Raw genomic sequence first — 24,693 nt, 5'->3', positions numbered from 1 at the left:
TTGAGTGGGTGACTTCACTGTCGTCATTGCCGGTGAGGGGTTAGAAAGGTCCACTCGCGCTTCTGACTCTGCACCGGCCGTGGGCTTTATATGAGCACTGAGTTATGCAGTTAATTATGCAGCTTTCTTACCCAGCTTTAAGAGATGGTTGAATGATTATCAGGGAGTTTTTTCTCATGTAGTTGAGTCAAAAACTAATAAGGTTGAGTTGACCCATCTGCAATTTCCTGTAGATTTTATGGAGAATGAGGAAAGAATTACACTTTATAATTATGCTTTGTTCTTTTTTTTTTGTTAGAGGTTTTCTTTTCAGATTTATTGAGTTATAACTGACAAATTAAAATTGTACGATATTTAAAGTATACAACGTGATGATTTGACACACACATAATTTGTGAAAGAATTTCCCCCATTGAGTTAATTAACACGTCTGTTACCTTTTACATATTTACTCTTTTTGCAAAAACACTTCTGTTTTACTTTCTTTTGTTCAGTTACTCAGTCGTGTCCGACTCTTTGCGACCCCATGGACTGCAGCATTCCAGGCTTCCCTGTCCTTCACCATCTCCTGGAGCTTGCTCAAACTCATGTCCATCGAGTGGGTGATGCCATCCCACCATCTCATCCTCTGTCATCCCCTTCTCCTCCTGCCCTCAATCTTTCCCAGCATCAGGGTCTTTTCTAATGAGTTGGCTGTTTGCATCAGGTGGCCAAAGTTTTACCTTGTTAGCAGACTTCAATGATACAATAAAGTGTTATCAGCTAGAGTCACCATGTTACATATTAGATCCTCAGACCTTATTAATTTAATAACTGAAAGTTTGAACCGTTTTATTAGGCTCTCTCTACTTTGCCCACCCTCAGTCCTTGGCACTCACCATTCTATTTTCTGTTTCTATGAGATTATCTTTTTTTTTTTTTTAAGATTCCACATGTAAGTGGTACCAGGCACTATTTGTCTTTCTCTGTCTGGCTTATTGAACTTAGTGTAATGCCCTGCTGGTTTGCCTAGGTTGTGGCAAATGGCAGGATTTCCTTCTTTTTAAAGGTTGAATAATATTCCATCGTGTATATCATATTTCTTTATCCATTCATCCACTGTTGGACACTTAGATTGTTTCCATATTGGCTACTGTGAGTAACACTGTAATCAAGATGAGAATACAGATGTCTTTTCAAGATAGTGATTTCATTTCCTTTGGATATTTGCCCTGCAGTGAGATTGCTGGATCATATGGCTGTTCTAGTTTTAATTTTTTTGAGGAATCTCCATACTGTTTTCCATAGCGGTCTCATCAATTTACATTCTCACCAACAGTGTATAACGCTTCTCTTTTCTCCAAGTTCTTGCCAGCACTGTTGCTTATCTTTCTGATAATAGCCATTTAAAGAAGTGTGAGGTGATATCTCTTTATGGTTTTGATTTGCATTTTGCTGATGGTTAGCAATGTTGAGCACTTTTTCATGTGCCTGTTGGTCATTTATGTCTTTGGACACATGTCTGTTCAGGTTCTCTGCCCATTTTTTAATTGTTTGATTTTCTCTGCTATTGAGTTGTATGTGTTCTTTCTATATTTTGGGTTGTAACCCCTTATCGAATTTGTGGTTTGCATGTATTTTTTTCCCATTCTACAGATTGCCTTTTCATTTTGTCGGTGACATCCTTTGCTGTGAAGAAGCTTTTTAGTTCGATTTAGTCCCACTTGTTCATTTTTGTTTTTGTTGCCTTTGCTTCTAGTGCCAAATCCAAAAAACTAATTACCAAGGCTAATGTCAAGGATATTTTCCCCTAAGTCTGCTTATATGAGTTCTATGGTTTTGGTTTTGGTTGTTGTTTATATTCACTGGTTTGCTGTATTTTATTAGATTCCACCCATAAGTGATATCATATAGTATTTGTTTTTTTCTGAAGACTTCCCTTTAACATCTCTAACATGTCTAGTGGTGATGAACTCCTTCAGATTTTGTTTCTAAAATTCTTTATATTTCCCTCAATTTTGAAGAACAACTTTGCAGGGTAGAGTTTTCTTAGTTGGCAGTTTTTCCTTTCAACAGTTTGAATATATCTTCCCACCTGCTTCTGGCCCACTAAGTTTAAAACTGTTTCATTGCTTGTGATGGTCCTGTAGGGCCTGTGTATGCAAGCCTCATTGGCTATCAGAGCTGGGTAGTTTGGGGGCCTGTCCCTTCGGGAGCAACTACAAAAGCTAGGGTGCCAGATGTGTGTGCAAACTCCTTCTGGACAGATGCTGGCAATCTCGTTTTATCAATGGAGTGAATTGAAGGCAGTAGGTAAGGGAAGTGCCCATCAGCTCCCATGGGCTCCAGGGAGGATCTCATCTAGCCCCTGGATATGTGCTAAACTAGAAGCAGGGTCTCCAGGCATCAGCTTGTAAGTATGGAGGCAGACCCTCTCTAGAGGAAGACTGGAGACATGATTTTTGCCTGCTTCCTCTGCCCTGAGCCCCAGATGGTTAGCTGTACTGAGTGTTCATGTACTCTGTTAAGAAATGCTTCTTTGCTTGCTACAGTCCTGTGGGTCTCATGGATGCAAGCCCTGCGGGGTTGCATTTTGGGAAAACCAGCCCTCAGGCGGAAGTCTTTAAACCTGGAGTGCGAGATGTGCAGTCTAACCCCTTTGCTCCTCAGGGAGAAGCTTGGGGTTGAGGATTTCCTCCTGAATGTATGATGCTGTGATAGGGGTGAGGGGAGTATGTGTGGCCTTTTTTGGCCACACCACTCAGCTTGCAGGATCTCAGTTCCCTGACGAGGCACTGAACCTGGGCCACAGCAGTGAAAGCCTGGAATCCTAACCACTAGGCCACCAGGGAACTCCCAGTATGGCTGTTTCCTTATTTGCCCGATGTGTACGAGTCATTCAGCTGGTTTCAGGATTTCTCGCAGAAGGAGTTGCTCTGTGTGTGTCTGCACATTCATTGCACCTGCGGGAGGAGGGAAGTTTAAGAGCCTCCCATGTTAGCATCTTGGTCACGAAAGAAAACAAACCAAAACAAAACACCTCCCCCCCACCAACTACCCTGCCACATTGAGGAAAGAAGAGGGAAAAAAGAGAGAGAGAGAGAAAAGAATCATTCAAGGTGACCTGGGTTAGAAGACTCAGCCTCTAAGAACAAGGATCAACTGTTTCTTGGTCGTTTGCCTCGTAACCTCACATACTCAAGCTTTAAGGCTTAAGGATCCTACATGCATCCTTAAAGGAAGGATGTAGGATCATTTCTAATCCTGTAGACTATGGTTCTTCCACCAGGATCGACTTAAGACCTTATTACACATTACATTAAAGTTTTCTTTTACCTCGTTGTGATATTGTCAGCAGAGAGCTCAGCCAACCTAACCAAGATCACTTGGGGGCATAGCACAGGAAGGAAGATGAATATAATTCATCTTTTTCCTTTTAGCTAGGTGCAGACGAATTAATTATAGTTCCCAGATAATGATTCCCTTTTGCTTAAAATAGTATCAAAATTTCCACCCAAGTCTTCTATGAATAGAAGCAATTTGACTTGACATTAGGACAGAGCTTTGGGGTCTGGAGACGACACAGATTTCCTCTGATTCTCTGGGAGGCATTGTCAGCTTGGGTTCTCAGTCTTTAGTTTTTTCCTCCATAAAATCGGAATGAAATATGCTTCATTCATTTCAGGAGGTTTTAGGGGATTTCTTTGAAAACCATTTAATATGATGAGCAACTCAAATGGAAGGCAATGGATGCAAGAGAATTCCGGGCAAGAAATCCATTTAATATGAATGAACTATCTACTGGGTTATTTAGACAAGATGCAAAATGATCTTTAGGCTCAGAATTGGAACCATCTCTAGGCCTGTCTTTTGGGAAAGAGCTAAAATTCGTTTCTACTGCTGGCAACTTACATGTAAAAGAGTGGTTCTTGGCCCTGCTCTGAGGTTTGAAAAATGTTTGAGTCTCACCTTGAAACACTAGCGGTGCAGATGATAAAGAATCTGCTGGTAATGAGGGAGAGCTGGTTTCGATCCCTGATCTCCTGGAGAAGGGAATGGCTACCCACTCTAGTATTCTTCTCTGGAGAATTTCATGGACAGAGGAGCCCGGCGGGCTACAGTCCATGGATTCCGAAGAATCATATACGATTAAGCGACTCACTCATTCACTTGAAAGACTACTTTTACCTATAAGGACACTTATGCTCTTTAGGTTAATTCTTGTGTTATTTTTGTAAGAAGAGGCTGGACATTTACCTCTAGGTGAAAATTCACTGCTTTGGTGTATAGTTTTCTCATAGAATAACCTACATCTTTATTTTTTTCCTGCAGGCAAAACTGTGTGGAGTTTTACCCAATATTCATAATCACATTGTGGATGGCTGGATGGTATTTCAACCAAGGTAAGTTTAAAAGACAACTCTGTTCTCATGATGACTGTGGTCCTTACAGCCATTAAGTAGCAGATATTCACCTACACATCTATGGATCCTGGAAATTGTTTTAACCAAAAGAAGCACTGTCTGTTTGCATCAAAGAGCCGTGTGCTACAGATAGGCTAACTTTGGCTTCATTTCCATTTAATTCCGTGATTTTTTTTTTTTTAATAAAAACTTGGAACAAACCAGATGTGGGGGACTCCAGAATGCAGATGACATTCAAGTCTAATACTCTATAAATTCTAATTTATCTGCAGGAACAGAACACAGAATTAACAGTTCACCCTAGTTATTACAGCTAATAACTATAGCTATAGCTAATATTGAGTACTTCATGCCAGGTACTTTTTTTTAAAAAAAATTAATTCCTTGGCTGCTCTGGGTCTCAGTCGTGGTATGTGGGCACTTCTCTCTAGTTGTGGCATGTGGGATTCTCTTGTTGTGGAGCACAGGTTCCTGTGTAGCTGCGGGCTTTAGTAGTTGCGGCATGCAGGCTCAGAAGCCTTGATGTAATGTGGAATCTTAGTTCCCCAGGGATCAAACCCATGTCCCCTGCATTGGAAGGCACATTCTTAACTACTGAATCACCAAGGAAGTCCCTGCCAAGCTTTGTTTTTAAGTGTCATACATATATTATCTCATATGTACCACTTAAAGGATTAAAAACCTCTTATGAGGTCAGTCAGCCAGTTCAGTCAGTTCAGTTGCTCAGTCGTGTCCGACTCTTTGCGACCCCATGAATCGCAGCACACCAGGCCTCCCTGTCCATCACCAACTCCGGAGTTCACCCAGACTCACGTCCATCGAGTCAGTGATGCCATCGAGCCCTCTCATCCTCCGTCGTGCCCTTCTCCTCCTTCCCCCAATCCCTCCCAGCATCAGTCTTTTCCAATGAGTCAACTCTTCGTGTGAGGTGGCCAAAGTACTGGAGTTTCAGCTTTAGCATCAGTCCTTCCAAAGAACACCCAGGACTGATCTCCTTCAGAATGGACTGGTTGGATCTCCTTGCAGTCCAAGGGACTCTCAAGAGTCTTCTCCAACACCACAGTTCAAAAGCATCAGTTCTTCAGTGCTCAGCCTTCTTCACAGTCCAACTCTCACATCCATACATGATCACAGGAAAAACCATAGCCTTGACTAGGCAGACCTTAGTCAGCAAAGTAATGTCTCTGCTTTTGAATATGCTATCTAGGTTGGTCATAACTTTTCTTCCAAGGAGTGAGCGTCTTATGAGGTAGGTTCCATAATTTCTGCTTTATAGGTGAGGAAACTGAAGTATAGAGTGGTTAAGTCTTTTGTCCACCTTAGCTTTCACCAGTTTAGGAGAAAATTAACTTTCAAGTTCAGAGCAGGGTTTAGAGGTATTTGACCAACAACCCATGTGCTTTTTCTTAGGAGTTTCCAAGATTGTGGTCTACTGGATGTAGAAATTTTGTAAATATCCATTTTCTATCTGAATGGGGGATCCTTGGGGAGCTGAGGGCTTTAATGAAACTCTGTCTAGCCCTTTCACAGGTCAGATTAGCACCAACTACCTTTTTGGAGAAATTCAATCTCTTGTTTCTCTGATAACTCTCATGGCCTTATTTGCATTTGACATTTGATTGCTAAGATTTAAATCAACCAAAATTTAACTGCTTTTCAAAGGCAAGGTAAAGTCGCTCAACTGTGTCTGACTTTTTGCGACCCTGTGGACTGCAGCCCACCAGGCTCTTCCATCCACGGGATTCTCCAGGCAAGAATACTGGAGTGGGTTGCCATTTCCTTCTCCAGGGGATCTTCCCGACCCAGGTATCGAACCCAGGTCTCCCACATTGCAGGCAGGTGCTTTAACCTCTGAGCCACCAACCCTGTCACAATTTTTTTGACTGTCAACTGAGAAATTTCAGATAAAATATCCTGCAGAGAAAGACTTAACTCTATTCCAATTCACCTTTTTTTTAAAATCCCTTAAGGGCAGAGAGGGTAATTTCTTGTCAGGTGAGACCAGATTCACAACTAATAAGAAAAGAGCCTTTTGGTGATGGCATTTGGCCTGTGCCATTTGACCCTTTGGATTTCACTGTGATGGGCTGAATGAGGCTGCCTGCCTGTCAGGGAAGGGTTTCTTGGGTATCTCGTTGTAATTTTCATTCTTTCTCATCCAGAGTTAGGTGGCCTATTACTGCCTTGACCAGTTCTCATTGACTTTGTGGGAGTAGTTGCTTAGAAAGGGAGTTTCAAGAACCCCGGTGCGCTCAGAATCTCCTCTTCCTCAGAGGCCAGGTGGCCCTGCCAGCCCTTCTCCTCCAGCTCTTTGCCGGACCCTGTCCTTCTCATCCTTCAGGGCCCAGCACAAACAGCACCCCTCAGAGGGGCCTTCCCTGACCCCTTCCTAAAGATGGGCCCCCAGCTCCCCCTGGCCCACCCCACTTTGTTTCCTGCATAGCATGTTCAAGTCTGCGCTTCTCTTCTCATTTTCCCCTTTGTCTTTGCTGATACATCCATAAGGGCAGGGAGCTTGTGTCTTTTTTTACTGCTAACCTCAAACCTTAGAATAAGGATACTTGGTACAGTATGTAGTAGAAACAAACAAAAAAAAGCTTGTGACCTAGTAAAATTATGAATTTAATTTTATCCATCATACCAGAGTCCCACAGGCTTCTGGTGTTTTCAAGAGGGCTCTGGCGATTTACATCTGTGACTTGCTGAGGAAAGAGAGGGTCCCTAGTACAAGAAAGATACTGAGATTGTTTTTTACTGGACAAGATGACAGAACATCACCCTGCATTCCACATTTCTTTCAGGTAAAATGTGCATTTGGTTAAATGCACAAATCTCAAGTGTACTATTTAATGACTTTTGACAAATGTATAAACCTGTGTCACTCAGATCCCTATCAAGATGTGGAACATGACTACCACTCAGAGTTTCCTCAGGTTCTTCCCAGTCCCTTTCAGAGGCAAACAGTGCTCTGATGCTTTTCATCATAGTTTAGTTTTGCCAACTTTAGAACTTTCCATAATTGGAATCATATAATGCTTCATTCACTCAGCAAAATGTTTTTGAGATTCACCATGCTGTTGCAAGTTGTCTATTTCTTTTCATCGACAGTGGGGTTCCATGTTGTATGGTTATCACAGTTCTGTTATCCATTCTCCTGTGGATGGATTCCCAGCTGTTTCCAGTGTTCGGCTGTTATGAATAAAGCTGCAGTGAATATTCTGAACAGGTCTTTTTATGGATATGTGCTTTCATTTCTCTTGGGTAAATACACAGGAAAGGAAGGACTTGCTGGGTCAAAAAGTTATGTTTGGTTTTTTAAGAAACTACCAGATCTTTTCCCAAAGCGGCCGTACTGTTTTGCATTCCCACCAATAACGTATGAGGATTCCAACATCCCCAACATCTTGTGCAGTCATTCTTCTAAAACTTTTGCCATACTGGTAGGTGTGCAGTGGTATCATCTCCTCATGGCTTTATTTTTATTTTTAAATGAGAGGGAACATTTTTTCAAGTTGTTTTGTTTTTTTTTGGCTGCACTGGGTCTCAGTTGCAGCATGCAGGATCTAGTTCTTGCTGCTGCTGCTGCTGCTGCGTCCCTTCAAACACTGGCCCCTTGTATTGGGAGCACGGAGTCTTAAGCAGTTACTGGACCACCAGAGGAGCCCCCTCACTGTGGTTTTAAATTGCAGTTTTGCTGATATCAAATGATGTTGAATAATGCTGAACAATTTTTCATGTGCTTATTGGTACACTTGCTTAGATTGCTATGTGAATCTTCTATTCAAGTATTTTACCGATTAAAAAATGTTTTTGTTTTTTTTTTTTTCCATTATTGAATTGTCTGAGTTCTCTATATATTCTACACACAAGCCTTTGGTCAGATACACGCTTTGTGAGTGTTGCCTCAGTTTTCACACCATATTTTGAAAGTCTGCAATCATGTTCTGTGTCTTTGCTATTTATTTATTTTTCTCTCTCTAGTTTTTGCTACTTGTCTGGGTCTGGTGTACATCTATTCCCGTCACCAGTATTTCTGGGGATATGCAGAAGCTGCTAAAAAAAGGTAAGGAGCACCCAAGAGTTGTGTATTTGGACAGAAAGTAGCAGGATGGTTATATTAGCCTCCTGTTCCTGTAGTGTAGCACCTATGGCTGTGATGACAAAAATGACGCATGTTGCTGCTGCTGCTGCTGTTAAGTCGCTTCAGTCGTGTCCGACTCTGTGCGACCCCAGAGACGGCAGCCCACCAGGCTCCCCGTCCCTGGGATTCTCCAGGCAAGAACACCGGAGTGGGTTGCCATGTCCTTCTCCAATGCATGAAAGTGAAAAGTGAAAGTGAAGTCGCTCAGTTGTGTCCGACTCTAGCGACCCCGTGGACTGCAGCCCACCAGGCTCCTCCGCCCATGGGATTTTCCAGGCAAAAGTACTGGAGAGGGGTGCCATTGCACCTACCCACGGCCAAGTCTCAGCAGGCCTCCACACTTAGGTGTGAGGCAGAAAACTGAAGGGATAAAACTGTGCTCTAAGTGTGCACTCTTTGACCACTGCACTTTAAATCCTTGCAAACATTTTGCCCTATCTCCCAGAAGTTGCCGAGGAAATAATCCTGCCCAGCCTTGATAATCCTTTGAATGTTCAAAGGAGCTAGGCATCTTCTCTAATTTATTTGATGAATCAAAATGTTCAAATGGCAACAGCATAGAAGTTCTGGGCGGTGTTCATAGGAGAGGTCTGCTCCAGGCTCCCCAGCTTCCTCCCTGCAACCCTGTTTATTCATCACCTTTGTCTCTCTCATATCTGCCCACAGGATCACTGGTTTCCGGCTGAGTCTGGGGGTTTTGGCCTTGTTGACTGTCCTAGGTGCCGTGGGGATTTTGAACAGCTTTCTGGATGAATACCTGGACATCGATATTGCCAAGAAACTGAGGCACTTCTAACATATCACCTTCCTTTGTGCAAATGCTTATGGGAGATGTTTCCACTCTCAAGGTTAGATGGTGCCATTTGTTCCATTAAAAGAAATACAATTCTCTCTCTTTTTTGAAATGGCTTTATAGAAACATACCTTTTAGATTTCCTGAAATTTGCTCTGAGGGGGAAGTATCCTAACATCAGTGGATGTGTGCTGAGCACTGGTTTTAGAAGCACACGCTGAAGTCATGGCTGCTCATGTGGGTAGAAAGCAACCTGACCTGTCTGTGTCTGGGGCTTTCCATGGACCACCACCATGACTTGCCTCTTGCAGGAATGCCACAGATGGTGGAGGAAGTCAGCAGACACATAAAGTAGCTAGAGAAGAGAGTCCTCAACTAATTGCACAAGACACAGCTGGCTGTGAAAATGGACTTTACAAAGTAAAAAGAAAAAAAAAAATCTGTCATTTTCAAGAAACCATCCAGAGATGAGTGCCTGGGGAATACCTTGCCCCTGGATAGGGGAAAGAGAGGCCATGGTCATGACTGGAGAACCTAGGCTGGGTTCCGCTGCACGTCCCCTCTCCTGCGGGGCTGGGGGCCTGCTGCTGTTGGACCCTGATGTGCAGTCACGGTCTGGCACAGACTGATGACCTTTACTTTCTTCATCTGAAAAATGGGCAGGAGTCTTCAGGAACCTTAGGGAAATGGAATTATGAGCATATATAACACTTTTTTAGTATCAGGAGAACTAAATTTTTCTAAAGAAAGTGACAGCCTGAAGCTTTTTATTGGGACTTTTTTGGTGTATGGGTACAAAGGCAGTTACAGAGACTATGAGTAATAGAGAAAAATAAACGCATTAAAACACTAGTGTTTCCAGAATAGAAGGGGAGAAGACATGAGCACCTCTTGCACCCAGAGCACGTTGAGAATCATCAGCCTGGGATCACTAGCTCTCTGACTCTGGCTAGGGCAGCTCGTAGTGGAGGTTGTGTAGCAAAAAGTGAAGACACCAGAGCCAGTCAGTGCTAATCCTGTTCCGCTGCTCACTGGCTCTCCTACCGCAGCCCTGGTAGCTCTCTGCCTCCGGCTTTTCCTCGGATAAAATGGGATTGATATCTCACAATGCCATGGTTCTATGGTCTTTTTACTTTTTCCTATTCTGATCATTTATAGTGACTTGTGTTGTGACATTTTAATTGTTTTGTGTGTTGAAGACAATAAAGGAAGAGAGAGTGCAAATTTTTGACCTGAAAGCACAATTTCTGCAGACTCATATCCTTTGGAAGTGAGAAAAAAACCCACAACTTTTCCATATCTTACTCTCCGGGATTTTTAAACACTTTGAATTTTGCATTTAAATTGGAACTGTTTAAATATGTAAACTGAAAACACACACAGACACACACACACACACAGTTTGGTTAAACCACACATGTAGAAAATGAAAATGGGCCCACCAGCATATTAAAACCTTGAAATCTCTACAGTATCTGAACTATATAACTTATTCCCTTTGTTCTAATTCTGTTGTCACCAAGGCAACCTCTTGATGATTTTAATTCATACAAATTTGGCTACAGGGAGTAAATGTGCTGGCCAGAGAGATGTGAGTTTCTGATATGTTTACCATACATATTTTTTGTGTATTAGTAAGTTGACTGATTTTATTTCCCTTTGTTTTGGCCATGCGGGGCATGGGGGATCTTAGTTCCCTAACCAGGGATCGAACCTGTGCCCTCTGCATTGGAAGTGCAGAATCTTAACCACTGGACTGGCAGGGAAGTCCCTGTTTTGCTTTTTGCTTTTCTTTTTAGAAATCAGATTCCTTGCCTCAAAAAGTCAATGTTATAAACAAAGGGAGAAGAAATTTTCTCTATTAATAGAGCCTTCAAAGGCATAAAACCCAAATGGTGATGTGGGGTCCTTGATCAAAGCCTAGTTAGAAAAAAGAATAGCTATGGGAGACATTTGGCACAATTTGAATAAGGAATAAGAATTCAGTATTAGGGAACTGTGTGTTCAGTGCAATAATGTTGTGGCCAGGGAAGAAGATGCCCTAATTCTTTGGCATTGTACGCTAGGGTGAAGCAACCAGTTGTGTATAGATTACTTTGAAATAGTTATATATATGTGAAGCATATACGGTGAGGTGTTAATAAGTATCAAATTGAGTTGGTAAGTGTATAGCTCTTCATTGCATTATTCTATTTTCTGACTGTTGGAAAAGGTTCATAAGAGAAAAGTTAAAAAGTCTGAAGCACAGTTAAAAGCTAAAGTCAGGTTCTTGGTAACTCTGTATTTTTTTTTTTTTTAATGTTGAGTGCTATATGCTTGACTTGGGATCAGCGTCAGGAAGAGAGCCATAGCGTAAGTTGTAGCTTGGCGGCTGTCCTGGACATGGCCCAAGTGTGTGAGTGCTGTGGGCTAAGTCACTTCATTCGTGTCCGATTCTGTGTGTCCGATTCTGTGGGACCTTGTGGACTGTAGCCTGCCAGGCTCCTCTGTCCATGGGATTCTCCAGGGAATAATACCAGAGTGGGTTGCCATGCTCTCCTCCAGGGGATCTTCCCAACCCAGGGATCAAACCAGGTCTCTTCTGTCTCCTGCACTGGCAGGTGGGTTCTTGACCACGAGCATCACCTGGGAAGCCCCAAGTGTGTGAGTGATGCCCCAGTTACCTCTGCTTGTTATGAAATGAGACACATGTCTATGGTAACTTGTCCAGACGACAGCAGTGTGAAATCTAATGTCCTCACAATTTAAAAAGAAGTTAGATAAAGGACTAGTTCCACGAACAAGTAGCCCTGCTCTCCCAAGGTATTTTTCCTCCCCTTCTTTTCTTTGCAGGATTGGTGGAAGATGAGGTGTGGCTAGAATGTCATTACAAGGAAAAACATCGAGTCTTTGTTTTCTTTAACCCCATTTCTCTAGATATTAATAGAACCTTCCTTGAAAAGATGGATTAAAGGCAGAAATAGCTCCTTTAATGCTTCCGAATGTTCCTTAACTTTTAGCAATAAAATACCTCCTCACGGGGGCAGATGCCCAGTGACTTCTTGGAAAAATGTTTATTCTCTCCCTCCTTCTTCCCCTGTTACACACTTGCTGTACTGAGATTTTATAAAGGTCAACATAAGTACAAATAAGGAATCATTTTAAAGGAGAAAGGTATTCCATCCATCCAGGGCAGTAAGTAAAAACATGTGGTTTTAACTAATCCAGGCAAGGAGAAGTACTCAACCCTTCCCAGGCTTCCCATCCCCACCCCCAAATCAGTTGATTTTTGACCGCGTGTCACTAAGCCTGTATCACTGGGACGAGGCCCAGGGTCACAGTTTTTTTTCTCCATGCTCTTATTTGTCAGCTGGTCTGGAACCACAGCCCACCACGGGTTGGGTTCAGTCCCTACCCATGGAAGGGACTCTTCTTCTATAGTCAGATTCATTCTTTCTCTTGGTTTGTATGTATTAAAACGCACCTTTGGTTTGGATCTATTTTTGATGATGACCTTATTCTCTTCTTGTGGCCTCTTCTGCTTCATCCAGACAGTTTTGACACACGATCCTTTACCATGCCTTTTAAAGTCTGATGGAAAGCCTTAGGTCAGTTCTTCTAGAACTGGAGTGGATTCACATGCGAGTGATTTGTTAATGAAGGGCTCCCAAGAGAGGGAGGGGGAGGGAGTTGTTGGGGTTGGGGGACAGGGCAGAAAAAGGCAGGAAGCCCAGCGTGGGAGTACCTTTTGGCAAAGTCCCAACCTCTGCCAGCTCCTGCAGGGGAGCTCAGAATAGAAATGCTGTCTCAGGGTTAGTCCAGGCAAGTTAACTGGGTTTTCACGCTCCCGCACCAGCAGGCCATTGGCTCAGTGAGTCTGGAGGGATGTAAATGTCTTAAGCACGTTCATCTCTGTGGGTGCTGTTGGCTGAGCCGGGCTCTGGCGGGAGACCGCCCTGCCAAAGAGACGCAGCTGGGAGGTAAGGCACCCGTGGTGTGTGTGTGTGCATGCCCGTAACTACAGTGTGCATTAAAGTGGGGCAAGGCCTACTGTTACTCTCTCACCTAATAGTCCTTGAGTTTTCTTCCTTTTCAGATGAAACGTGCACTATCAGTTTTCCAAGTTCCCTGAGTGAACCAGGCAGAAGCTGAACTGTCATGGTTCTGAATCCCGGATGTATCCAGGATACTCCTTTCACAGATGACTCTCTTCTTTCACTTTTGCCGCATTCCCCCAGAGAGCAAATTTGGAATGTTTTAACAGTGTGGTGGAATTAAAAAGGCTGTGAATGACTGATTGATCTCCACTGTTAGTTAAATGTTTAAATAATGATATCAAAATTTCCAGACAAGAACTGCAGTTAATCAATTAAAACCCAGGCATAAAACGTTTATCTGCTTAATTAAGGCTGGAGTGCCTGTGATAGTCCTAAAAGAGACTTTTTTCTTTAAAGTGATGTTTCTTTTTGTTTTCCTTTGGCCATGCTGTGAGGCTTGTGGGATCTTAGTTCCCCAACCAGGGACCAAACCCTGCCTGTGCCTCTTGGCAGTCCAAGTGTGGAGTCCCAGCCACTGGACTGCCAGGGAATTCCCTAAAATAAACTAAGCTTTGGATTGGTTCAGATAACGATCTTTTTATTTATTTTTTCTTTAAAAGTGGTATGCCAACATCACTTCATTTCTACATTTCCGAGTTCTGTACATTTCTCAAAAGGAAAGAAGCAATGCTCAATGTACAAAGTAAAACCAGAAAACTAGAAAAATCTGAATCAAATGGAGGAAGTTGCCATAGATTATACAGTACAAATTAGTAATTCGATATCATCTGAAGTGCAATACCACTGCTGGGATGATGAGTTAAGGAATGAAATAAAAATACTCTATTTTAAACAAACAGTATATATATATTTATATGTATATTTTTTACAGATAGTAGACCCAGTGATATCTGTAGTATTGTAAAAACTTATTTACAAATAACTTTTTTTTTTTTTAGACATTACATATACATCAGCACCGTAGTAAAAACAAAAAACAAAACGAAGCCACCTTATTAAAATCTACCTCTCTATGTGGTTGGTCCCAGTATTGAGCATTTGGAGGAAGCATTTAAGAGAGAACAGAGGCCCCCTCTCCCCCTCCATCAGCCACCTCCAGTTCCTCATCATTACTTATATATTTATTTCCTGTACCTTTCAGAAAAAGGTAATTATATATTTCTGTGTCTTCTCGTTTCTTCACTTTCCCTTGTTTGTTTTTGGTTTTCATCTGCCTCCATTCGAGAGCTTCCCCTGGGAGCTCATGGTCAGCCTGCCACCCCCTCTTCCCCCAGGGACCACAGCCCCGACCCGGGTCCTCGCCCACAGGGCCCCCTCTGGTCCCCAGCCTGCCCCTTGCCGAGGAGAGCCATGACCTTGGTACTTGGCGAGCAGGTCCCGGGCAGTGTTTGCCTGCCTGCTGCCTCTCTACATCCTCTGTCCCAGCTCTTCATTTTTACCCGCTTCAGTCCCAGGACCTGGCCCCGTGTGACTCCCCAGGCTGGGCTGGGGCTCTGGTGTGGCAAATGACATGTGAGTGCACAGAAGCAAGCCTGCCTTTTGGGCATGGAGGGAAGGGATGGCAGGAGAAAAGCTTATGCCACGCTCACTCACTTAGGACAAGAGCTATGTCCCATGGCCTCTGAAACAGGCCAGTGGGAGGGGAGGGGAGGGCAGATGAGACCAGCCCTCCAGCAGCAGAGGTTGTGGATCCCTTCCAACAGACTTCACTTAGGACAGATCTGGGTGAATTACACAATGAACAACTGTACAGAACTTCAAGAGGGGATCGCTTTGCCCAAGGAAAGGAACCATACCTTCCCTCTTTTCATTACCAAAATGGGTGAAGTGGAGCAATGGGTTTTTCAGTTCATCAGCTTTCAGGGCTTGAGAGTTGTCTTTCTGGTGAGCAGGGATGAAGGGCCAGGCTGCTTTAAGAGCATCACCCCTGGGATTTTCCTAAAGGGAAGAGCCAGTGATGTCCAGGCTGGTCCTCCCTAGTATCCCAGAAATATCAGATGCAGCTCATGGAAACCCACCACCAGCAGCAGAGCAACCCGCTCTGTTCCAGGCAGAGAAAGAAAAACTCCAGTGTGGCCTTCATAGTTCAGGCATTGTCTAAGTTCTTCTTGCTCTTATTTTCCCTCCACCCAGGCTCCCTAAAGACAAAAGCTTCATTTCTTCTTGGATAGTCTGCAAGGACCAGCTCAGGCAGGCTGGGGCGGAGGTGAGGAGGAACGAGGGCAGGGACCAGTTGGGGAAGGCGGCCGCACTGACAGACTCACAGCATCCACCCCGGGCCTCTCCATCCTCGGTCTCCCAGAGTAGATGGGACCGGCTGAGATGTATCGGGTCGTACCGGGCCCCCAGGGAACGTCAGGCCAACTCCCCAGAGTAAAAGCCGCCATGGTCATCAGCAGAGGGCTGCCCACCCAGGACTGCCAGGGCCCTTCTCCAAGCTTTAAAATTCCTGCAGGTCATCATGAGCAGGATACAGGCCTGTAGGGTCTCGTCTTCCTGTGACATCTCACTGTTCTTTGCACCTTCCCTCCAAACCCAGTAGTGTGTCTTGAAGGCTGACATCTCTCTGCAGCCAGAGTTCAGCGCGTATCTGACCTGTGCTCTTGGCCTCTGCCACCACCCAGCAGCCTCCGTGGGACTCTCAGCCCCAGGCTCTCTCCCCTCTGGGTCTCCAAAGCCGTAGACCTGGGCCAAGGCAAGGAGGCACCGACGGCTACCTCACATTGGGCAGCAGTCTGTCTTGGCCAGAGTGGCTGTTGTTGGGCCGGGTGACCGCAGGGAGGGCCAAGCTGAGGGCTCCGGAATCTTCTTCTCTGCCCACCTCTGGCATGTCCCCCTCTCTTGCAGCAGGATCCGCAGGGCGTCTGTCTCCATTGCTGTGTGAAAATCAGGTGAAACGGGGCCTGGCAGGGCTGTGGATTGGCGCCTGGATCTTCCACAGTCAGCTGGCTGCAGCTTTGCTCAGATCACGTGGGTCAAAAAAACAACACAAAAAAACAAGGATGCGGTGACATCCTGTTTCTTTTTCACGGTTGGAGCTTTAAACCACTGGAGTTGTGGTGGCCAGGGCTGCTCCTGACTAGGGGTTTCCAAACAATTCATCGAGCTCCTGCATCCACTCGTCCCCCGGTCCACCTTTGATGATGGAGTCCACAAGGTCGGCACCGTCCGAGAGGCCGGGGAAGGATGCCCCAGCCGTGTCGCCACTGTAATTGTACGACATGTCCTGAGGGGGGTTCCTCTCATAGGCTTGGCTCTGGCTGCTGGAGGCAAAGCTGGCACTGGGCATCGGCTGCTGTGCCGGGGGCTGGCTGAAGGCTGGCATGCCGGGAACGCCCTGGCTCAGGCCCGTCATGACCATGGGCCTGGCCTGGCTGGTGCCTTGCTGCCCTGGGAGCGGCGGCATCATCTGCCGACCCATGGCGGCCGGGTTGAGAGTTCTCACCCCGCCAGTGTTCGCATCCACCACCTGGCTCAGTCCCTGGGGGAAGTGCTGCTTGGTCAGCCTTGGTTGGCCAGCTTGCAGCGGGTAGCTGGCGCCATTGTTGAATGATGCTAACTCTCCACTAGTCCTCCCAGGCATCCCCTGTAAGCCCCTCTGTTGCCAGCTCTGGCTTCCCTGCTGGACCGTTCCCATGATGCCTTGTAGCCTCGGTGGGCCCTGGGGCCTGGGCAAGGCCTGGCCTACCTTCATCTGCTGGCGCTGCTGGGTCATGGGCGAGTTCACCAGCATGCTCTGACCAAACCCACTCACCATCCCAACCCCTTGCCCCGAGGAGGGCTGCCTCGGCCCCTGGGCTTGGTTGTGTGTGATGCTCATACCGCTTTGGTTTGGGTGCTGCAACACTTGGGTCATTCCTGTGCTCATGTTGTACATTCCCGGTTGGCTGGTAGGTGTGTTGCTGTAAGGGGCCAGTCCCATCTCTGACTGGGCGGCCGCTGCGGCCATTGTCCCTGGGTTCTGGGAGGGTCCCATTCCCATCATGCCTGCGTTCTGTGCCATCAGCCGTGAAGTTCGCATGCTCTGGAGGGCGGCCTGGCTCCTGACAGCTGCTATATCCTGGGGAGACCCTGCGGAGAAAAAAGGACACACCTCTTCACTCATCTCCACAAGCGGTGCACAGTAACACGTAGCTGGACTTTTCTTTGGGAATGAAAAAAATGCTTCGATTAATAGATTAAAGGATATACTCTGATAATAAATCCTTTAAAGAAAGAGAGGTGATTATTTTTCTGACTATAACATACACTGATTGTGAAAAATCTGGAAAATAGGGAAAGCACAAAAATGAAAATGAAAGTCACCCAAATTCCCACCATCCAGAGATGACCACTGCTAACTTACCTTAATATATAAAAATACACATGAAAATTGGGGTCACACAGTACTTGACTTTTCTGTTTGATATACCCTGATATCATTTTTGCTCCTATTACAGAAGCAATTGTTTCTTTCCCTCATGGCTCCATCGGTAGAGAACCTGCCTGCAGTGTAGGAGACCTGGGTTCCATTCCTGGGTCGGGAAGATCTCCTGGAGAAGGAAATGGCAACCCACTCCAGTATTCTTGCCTGGAGAATCCCATGGACAGAGGAGCCTGGCGGGCTACGGTCCATGAAGTTGAAAGAGTCGGACATGACTTAGCGACTTCTTTATGTGATCCTCAACCAATAAGATAGCATCTTTTTGGAAGTGAGAGGAAATTCACCTACTGAGCTAAATTAAGAAGAAATGGTGGCTCACTTTGCACATCCTGTTTGTGACATGGAATATGGCTCAGTAGAGAATACTATCAATAAAGACCATTAGACTAATTTCCCTTAAGATCTGAGCAGGATTTGAGAGGTTAAAGGCCCCTGCTTCTGCTAAGAAGCTATTTTGGCAGATGGGACATTGTTTGGATCCCCTCTGTAGATTTCCACATGCTCCACATTCTCTGAATCATAACATGTCAGTGCGAACTGGCCAGCTTCCTGAATTAGAGAAAGAAGACATCCTCCTACTTGCTACCTGGCAATGAACTTGATGCACTGATGCAAAGGCCACACCTTCAAATCAGCAATGACCACTAAGGCAGTTTCAATGATGCTGCTTAAAAGCTGACCAGAGTACCAACGCCCAGTCATTCAACTCTAATGATGTTTGAGTGAGTCCTTCTTTACATGTTTCCAGGAAATTTCTAAACCAGCCAAGAGAATAAAAATGTCACCCCTAGAATATCAGTCAATGTTCAAGGGCTAGGAGGTGCACAGAAATGGATTTTTCTGTCTCTCTGCTAATGACGAAGTTTTCAAAAAAAGAAAAATAATTTTTTCCTGCACATTTAAAAAAGGTGCAGCATGGGAGCCAATCAATATTATAAGCAAATTTGATCATTCCTGGGAGTGGGATGAGAAATCAGATGAGAATAGTGCATAACCTTGTTAATCCTAGCACCTTGGCAGATAAGAGAAGTGTGTTTTTGTCTTTCTGATGGGGTTATTGATTTCTGGGCAGCAATCATGTCTCTATATTTTCTTTCAAGAAAGAAAATTATGGGAATTTTGGTTATGACTTAAGTTTTTGTGGCTTGAGGTCAGTATCAGGCTGCATTAAAAAATGAAATGGTTATTGTGAGGAAACCAGAAAGATCTGGGGGAGATCCCTAGAAGCATTTCAATCTTTTGTTTTGAGCTTAATGATAGCTAAGTGGATTTATATATAATAAAGATATTAAAAAGTTCCTAATTAAACACTGGTTGGTAGTATGTCTTGCAGCTTGTGATCTTGTTATGAAGTTTTGTGACTTTAATGACTAAATTTGTATTGACTGCACAGCCAGCCTGATAAATGGGTAAAATGGGTGATTGGGTTGCTTATAAAAAAATTTAAGGGAAAAATATTGCTGACTCAGATTGATTGAACAGACTCAAATTACATAAACAGGCTGCCGGAAACGGATGAAAGGACTTTCGTATTCTGGACATTTTTGTTGTATCTTTAGAATTAATATGTTGAAAGATTAGGTTTTGTCTGGAATAATTTTGTAAATAAGATTACTGCATGTGTGAAACAACAGACTTTCTTCAAATTTTTGTCTAAAATAGGTGTTACTGTGAAACATTATATCAAACTAATTTTCTTGTCTATTGGTTAACATCACAATGTCAAAGAAAAATTTCCATATTCAAAAAGAGACAGTAACATGCAATTTTTTCCCTAAAAGGATCTATGTTCTATTTTCACTCATAGGAAGTCTATAGTTATGAAAAATAAGCATTTCCCCATAGGCATGTAACACTGCCCAGAGGCACAGAACTCAATAAGCGAAAGATCATCCTAAAACCTTTGAAAAGTAAAGTGGTGGGAGGATCTGTAGGTCTCAGACAAGTTAATCTGAACAGAACCTCTGTCCAACGACAAAATTTCAAAATTTCTTATCTATCAATTTGCTATTTTCTCAGGTCCATAACATTATAATATGTTAGGAGGTAGGTCAAATATGTGAAAATACTGAAGAGAAAAAAAAAAAATCGTATCAATCAGCTCTGCTGCTCAGGAACCCTCAAATGTTCAGCTTAAGTGTATGACATTTTTAGGTTGACTGCCTGTAATTTGGGGTTTTAGAAAAGTCCAGAGTAGAACTTTTAAATTGGAGCCAAACCATCTAGAATAACTCATAGAGGAGTAATTAAATTTTCGTGGGTCTTTTTATTCTAAAAAATAATGAGTTATGAATCTAGGAAACTCAAAGGACATGGTGCCGGGTTTATCAGATTTAACGGTTTAAATTAGTTCATAATATAAAGCACCAGTTCCCAAAGTGTGGCCCCTGGGGCAGCAGCAGCAGCAGCAGCAGCAGCAGCAGCATCTCTGGGGAACTTGTTGCAGATGTAAATACAGACCCAGCTCCACATCTCCTGAATCAGAGACTCTGGGAATGGGAGCGGGCCCTCTATTTTTTGAACCAGTTCTGCTGGTGACCAGACGCAGGCTCAAGTCTGAGAACTACAGGTAGAAAAGGAGGGCTCCATGTCTGCAACAAAAACCACGTCTGTAGCAGTAACTATTTCCCGCTCTTCTGCACCCATGGGCAAGTGAGAAAGAGAATTCTTCAAAGAATACTGGCACAAATTTACTGCATAGCACTTCCACGAACAGCCCAGTTCCCTTTGTCCTTCCCTGTGTGGGGCCCCAAAGGATCTGAAGTGATAGAACTGTCCCACAGATTTAAGGGTGGTAGCTGCTCAAGCCCCAGGGGTCCAGAGGCCATCCTTAGGAAGATCTGGCCGTGAACACCAGAGGCTTTTAGACTCTGAACCGCAACTCACAGTACACACACACGTGGGCTCAGGACAGAAACAAAAGCCGCCCTCATTATGATACACTCCGATCATTTTTTTCCTATTATTTCATTTTAAAAATGCTGGTTCTGGCCCACTAAATTATCTTCAATGGGCTTTCCTGTTGGCTCAGACAGTAAAGAATCCACCTGCAGCGTGGGGGATCTGGGTTTGATCCCTGGGTTGGAAAGATCCCCTGGAGGAGCGCATGACAACCAACTCCAGTATTCTTGCCTGGAGAATCCCCCTGGAGAGAGGAGCCTGGGTGGGCTACAGTCCATGGGGTCACAAAGAGTTGGACACAAACTACTTGGGTGTTGCAACCTGAAGAATGAAAAACGCTACCCTAGATCATAAATTTTTCCCCCACAGTCTATGGAAAAGGGTAACTCTTGTGAAACGATCCATAAAGTTTGTATTTATTTACTATATATGCATACTTCTGTGCAAGGGACTTCCTGGCTTCTAGCAGATTGTCAAAGTGAGAGGTAACATTTCAGAAGTGAGGATGCACTGATCTCGGTCCCCCAAGGGGAGAGAGGATAGGAACTAGGATTTCTGCTGCTTCATGACTCCTGTGACCCCCTGAAAACTCCTGTGGATGAGATTGGGGAGGGTCCTCAGACTCATCCTCCACCATCATATAAGACCCATAGGGGTTCCTCTATTGGAGATTGAAGGGATTGATATTTGAGGGGATCAATCTGTGGTGCTGGAGAAGATGCTTAAGAATCCCTTGGACTGCAAGGAGATCAAATTAGTCCATCTCCTTGGAAGGAAAGTTATGACCAACCTAGAGAGCATATTCAAAAGCAGAGACATTACTTTGCCAACAAAGGTCCATCTAGTCAAGGCTATGTATGGATGTGAAAGTTGGACTGTGAAGAAAGCTGAGTGCCGAAGAATTGATGCTTTTGAACTGTGGTGTTGGAGAAGACTCTTGAGAGTCTCTTGGACTGCAAGGAGATCCAACCAATCCGTCCTAAAGGAGATCAGTCCTGGGTGTTCTTTGGAAGGACTGATGCTAAAGCTGAAACTCCAATATTTTGGCCACCTCATGAGAACAGCTGACTCATTGGAAAAGACTCTGATGCTGAGAGGGATTGGAGGCAGGAGGAGAAGGGGACGACAGAGGATGAGATGGCTGGATGGCATCACCAACTTGATGGACATGAGTTTGGATGAACTCTGGGAGTTGGTGATGGACAGGGAGGCCTGGCGTGCTACAATTCATGGAGTCGCAAAGAGTTGGACACGACTGAGCGACTGAACTGAACTGAAAGGAAATCAACCCTGGATATTCATTGGAAGGACTGATGCTGAAGCTGAAGCTCCAATACCTTGGCCACCTATGGCGAAGAGCTGACAACTCATTAGAAAAGATCCTGATGCTCGGAAAGATTGAAGGCAGGAGGAGAAGGAGGTAACAGAGGATGAGAAGATTACATAGCATCACTAACTCTATGGATATGAGTTTGATCAAACTCCAGTAGATAGTGAAGGACAGGGAAGCCTGGCATGCTGCAGTCCATGGGGTTGCAAAGAGTCAGACGAGACTAAGTGACCAAACAACAACAATCAACATAGGAATGGCAACCCTGGACAGTGCAGCCATTCCTCCTGGGGCCATGATTCAGGATTTGTGCAAAGGGCAACAGGATCAAGACAGTCCAACCAAGCTCAAGTCCCTATTTGTCTTCTACGTTCAGCAGAAATTGCTGCTGCTGCTGCTAAGTCGCTTCAGTCGTGTCCGACTCTGTGCAGCTCCATAGATGGCAGCCCACCAGGCTCTCCCGTCCCTGGGATTCTCCAGGCAAGAACACTGGAGTGGGTTGCCATTTCCTTCTCCAATGCATGAAAGTGAAAAGTCAAAGTGAGGTCGCTCAGTCATGTTCGACTCTTAGCGACCTCATGGACTGCAGTTTACCAGGCTCCTCCATCCACGGGATTTACCAGGCAAGAGTACTGGGGTGGGGTGCCATTGCCTTCTCCTCAGCAGAGATTAGTGGTTGCTAAAAGCTAGATTCTTTCACTGCAGTTGCTGAAAGTTAAGGCTTTGGTCAGCAGACCTGCTAGGATTAGTAAGAAAAATGCGACACAGGATTTTCCCCACTGTCGTCTCTGAGATGTGATCTAGATACCAACAAGGCTGATATTGGGTCAACAGGCACTTGTATGTCTTTGGAAAGTGGAAATGTTTGCCTCTCAGTTGTATCCAACACTTTGTGACCCCATGGTCTGTAGCCCACCAGGCTCCTCTGTCCATGGGATTCTCCCTGGAGTGGGCTGCCATTTCATACTCCAAGGGATCTTCCCAATCCAGGAACTGAACCTGGGTCTCTTGCATTGCAGGCAGATTCTTTACCATCTGAGCCACCAGGGAAGCCCTGGTTGTTAAAATATTGAAATACTTCTGTACTTTTGGTAAAGAATAGTTACTCTGGTCCCACCCCCAAAGTCATCATGACCCCACCCTGGGCCCACCAGGACCTCTCTGGGGCCCAGTGGCTGAAAGGTTAATGCCTGGTATTCTGACTGGTTGGTACCATCAAGTCTTAAATATTTTTCCTATTACTTGGACACCAAACACAGCACCCACGGCACTGTCACCAGGTGACACTCACTTTACCTTCCCCCCTGGAAGGAATACAATGGCAGAGGTATGCACCGGCCTCACCTTGAAACTGGGTGACCTGCTGCACTGGGTACGGATTCCGCTGCTGCTGCTGCAGGTGCTGCCGGGGTAAGTGTGGCTGCTGCAGCTGCTGAAACGACAGGACAAGGAGGGCCAGGAGGTGAGATGGGAGAGAACATGCAATTGAATATCCCAGCCGTTCTGAGGGAGGCGGGTTTTACAAACTAAACCTTGTATTGAAGAACAGCACACAGGCGTGGAACACTCGTATACAGTGTGAGGGATACTCCCAAATGGACACACTTTTAGGAACCAGCCTCTGGATCAAGACACAGAATGTTGCCAGGAGCCCCTCCTGTCCCCTCCCCATGACCACTCTTCCCCTGACCCCTGGGGAGCACCCCCAGGCCAACTACATATTAGTTGTGTCAGCTTCTGTACTTCATAGACGTGGGTTTTAGACATCGTATTTGAGTCTGGCTTTTGTGTCTGTCTGCTTGCATTTGTTGCATTTTCGTGCTTCATCCAGGTTGGTGCCTGCAGTGTGGACTGTTCATCCTCACTGTTGAGTAGTATTCCCCCCAAAGAACATACGTCCGTGTCTTTATCTGTGCTGCAATGGGTGGCTATTTAGGGTGTTTCTGGTTTTTGGCTGTCAGACCCACCTCTACCACCCACATCCTTGGTGAACCTGTGTGGCATGTCTGCCGTGTGGTCTTGCTGGCTTAAAAGTGATGTGCAGTCACCGAGGCAGTTTTTTAAAAAAAAATAATTTCACTTATTTTTGGTGGTGCTTGGTTGTTGCTGCTGCATTGGCGTCTAAGTTTCGGCGAGCTGGCTCCTCAGGGCAGCGGTTTCTCTTGTTGCAGAGCACAGCCTCTTGGGCAAGAGGGCTTTAGCTTCAGCACATGGGCACAAGTTGCGGTTCCTGGGCTCAAGGGCACAGGCTCAATAGTTGTAACGCATGGGCTTAGTCGCTCCACGGCACGTGGGTCTTCCCAGACCAGGGATCAAACCCACGTCTCCTGCATTGGCAGGCAGATTCCTTATCACTGAACTGCCAAGGGAGCCCAGGGAGGCAGTCCTGACTTTGCTTTTTCGGTATCAGCTGCATGCCTTTCTCAGCATTGTGGGGACCGAGCTCAAACAGACTAGCAACTAATTTTTAATGACCTAAAATAGATGCTTTGGGTATAGGAAGATGGGATTCTCAGGGACTATTTAAAAAAAGGCCTCATTTTAGTCCAGGGTGTCACACTGCCTGCAAAATACATCTCCGCAAGTCAAAAACACAGCATCTATTGCCTTGAGGAACTGCATGGGATCCCACATCCACCAGGAACCACGAGGCCTGTGTCTTAGT

General features: G+C 45.0%; 2 protein-coding genes across 2 annotated transcripts in view; one reads left to right on the top strand and one right to left on the bottom strand.

The window, feature by feature from the left end:
* Positions 1-10,543, top strand: part of MGST2 (microsomal glutathione S-transferase 2) — a 35,928-nt gene extending 25,385 nt beyond the window's left edge. The window contains exons 3-5 of the mRNA XM_068989976.1: positions 4,312-4,382; positions 8,385-8,466; positions 9,211-10,543. Coding sequence (XP_068846077.1) covers positions 4,312-4,382; positions 8,385-8,466; positions 9,211-9,340 — 283 coding nt within the window. The 3' untranslated portion in view covers positions 9,341-10,543. The remainder of the gene's footprint in view (positions 1-4,311; positions 4,383-8,384; positions 8,467-9,210) is intronic.
* Positions 10,544-16,453: 5,910 nt separating this feature from the next.
* Positions 16,454-24,693, bottom strand: part of MAML3 (mastermind like transcriptional coactivator 3) — a 446,211-nt gene continuing 437,971 nt past the window's right edge. Inside the window, exons 4-5 of the mRNA XM_068990347.1 lie at positions 23,373-23,460; positions 16,454-17,445 (exon numbers count right to left, since the gene is read on the bottom strand). Coding sequence (XP_068846448.1) covers positions 16,454-17,445; positions 23,373-23,460 — 1,080 coding nt within the window. The remainder of the gene's footprint in view (positions 17,446-23,372; positions 23,461-24,693) is intronic.

The sequence above is a fragment of the Capricornis sumatraensis genome, chromosome 17, assembly GCF_032405125.1.
Source record: "Capricornis sumatraensis isolate serow.1 chromosome 17, serow.2, whole genome shotgun sequence".
NCBI lineage: Eukaryota > Metazoa > Chordata > Mammalia > Artiodactyla > Bovidae > Capricornis > Capricornis sumatraensis.
The sequence above is the reverse complement of the archived record's forward strand: the minus strand, read 5'-3'. Positions and strand labels throughout refer to the sequence as shown.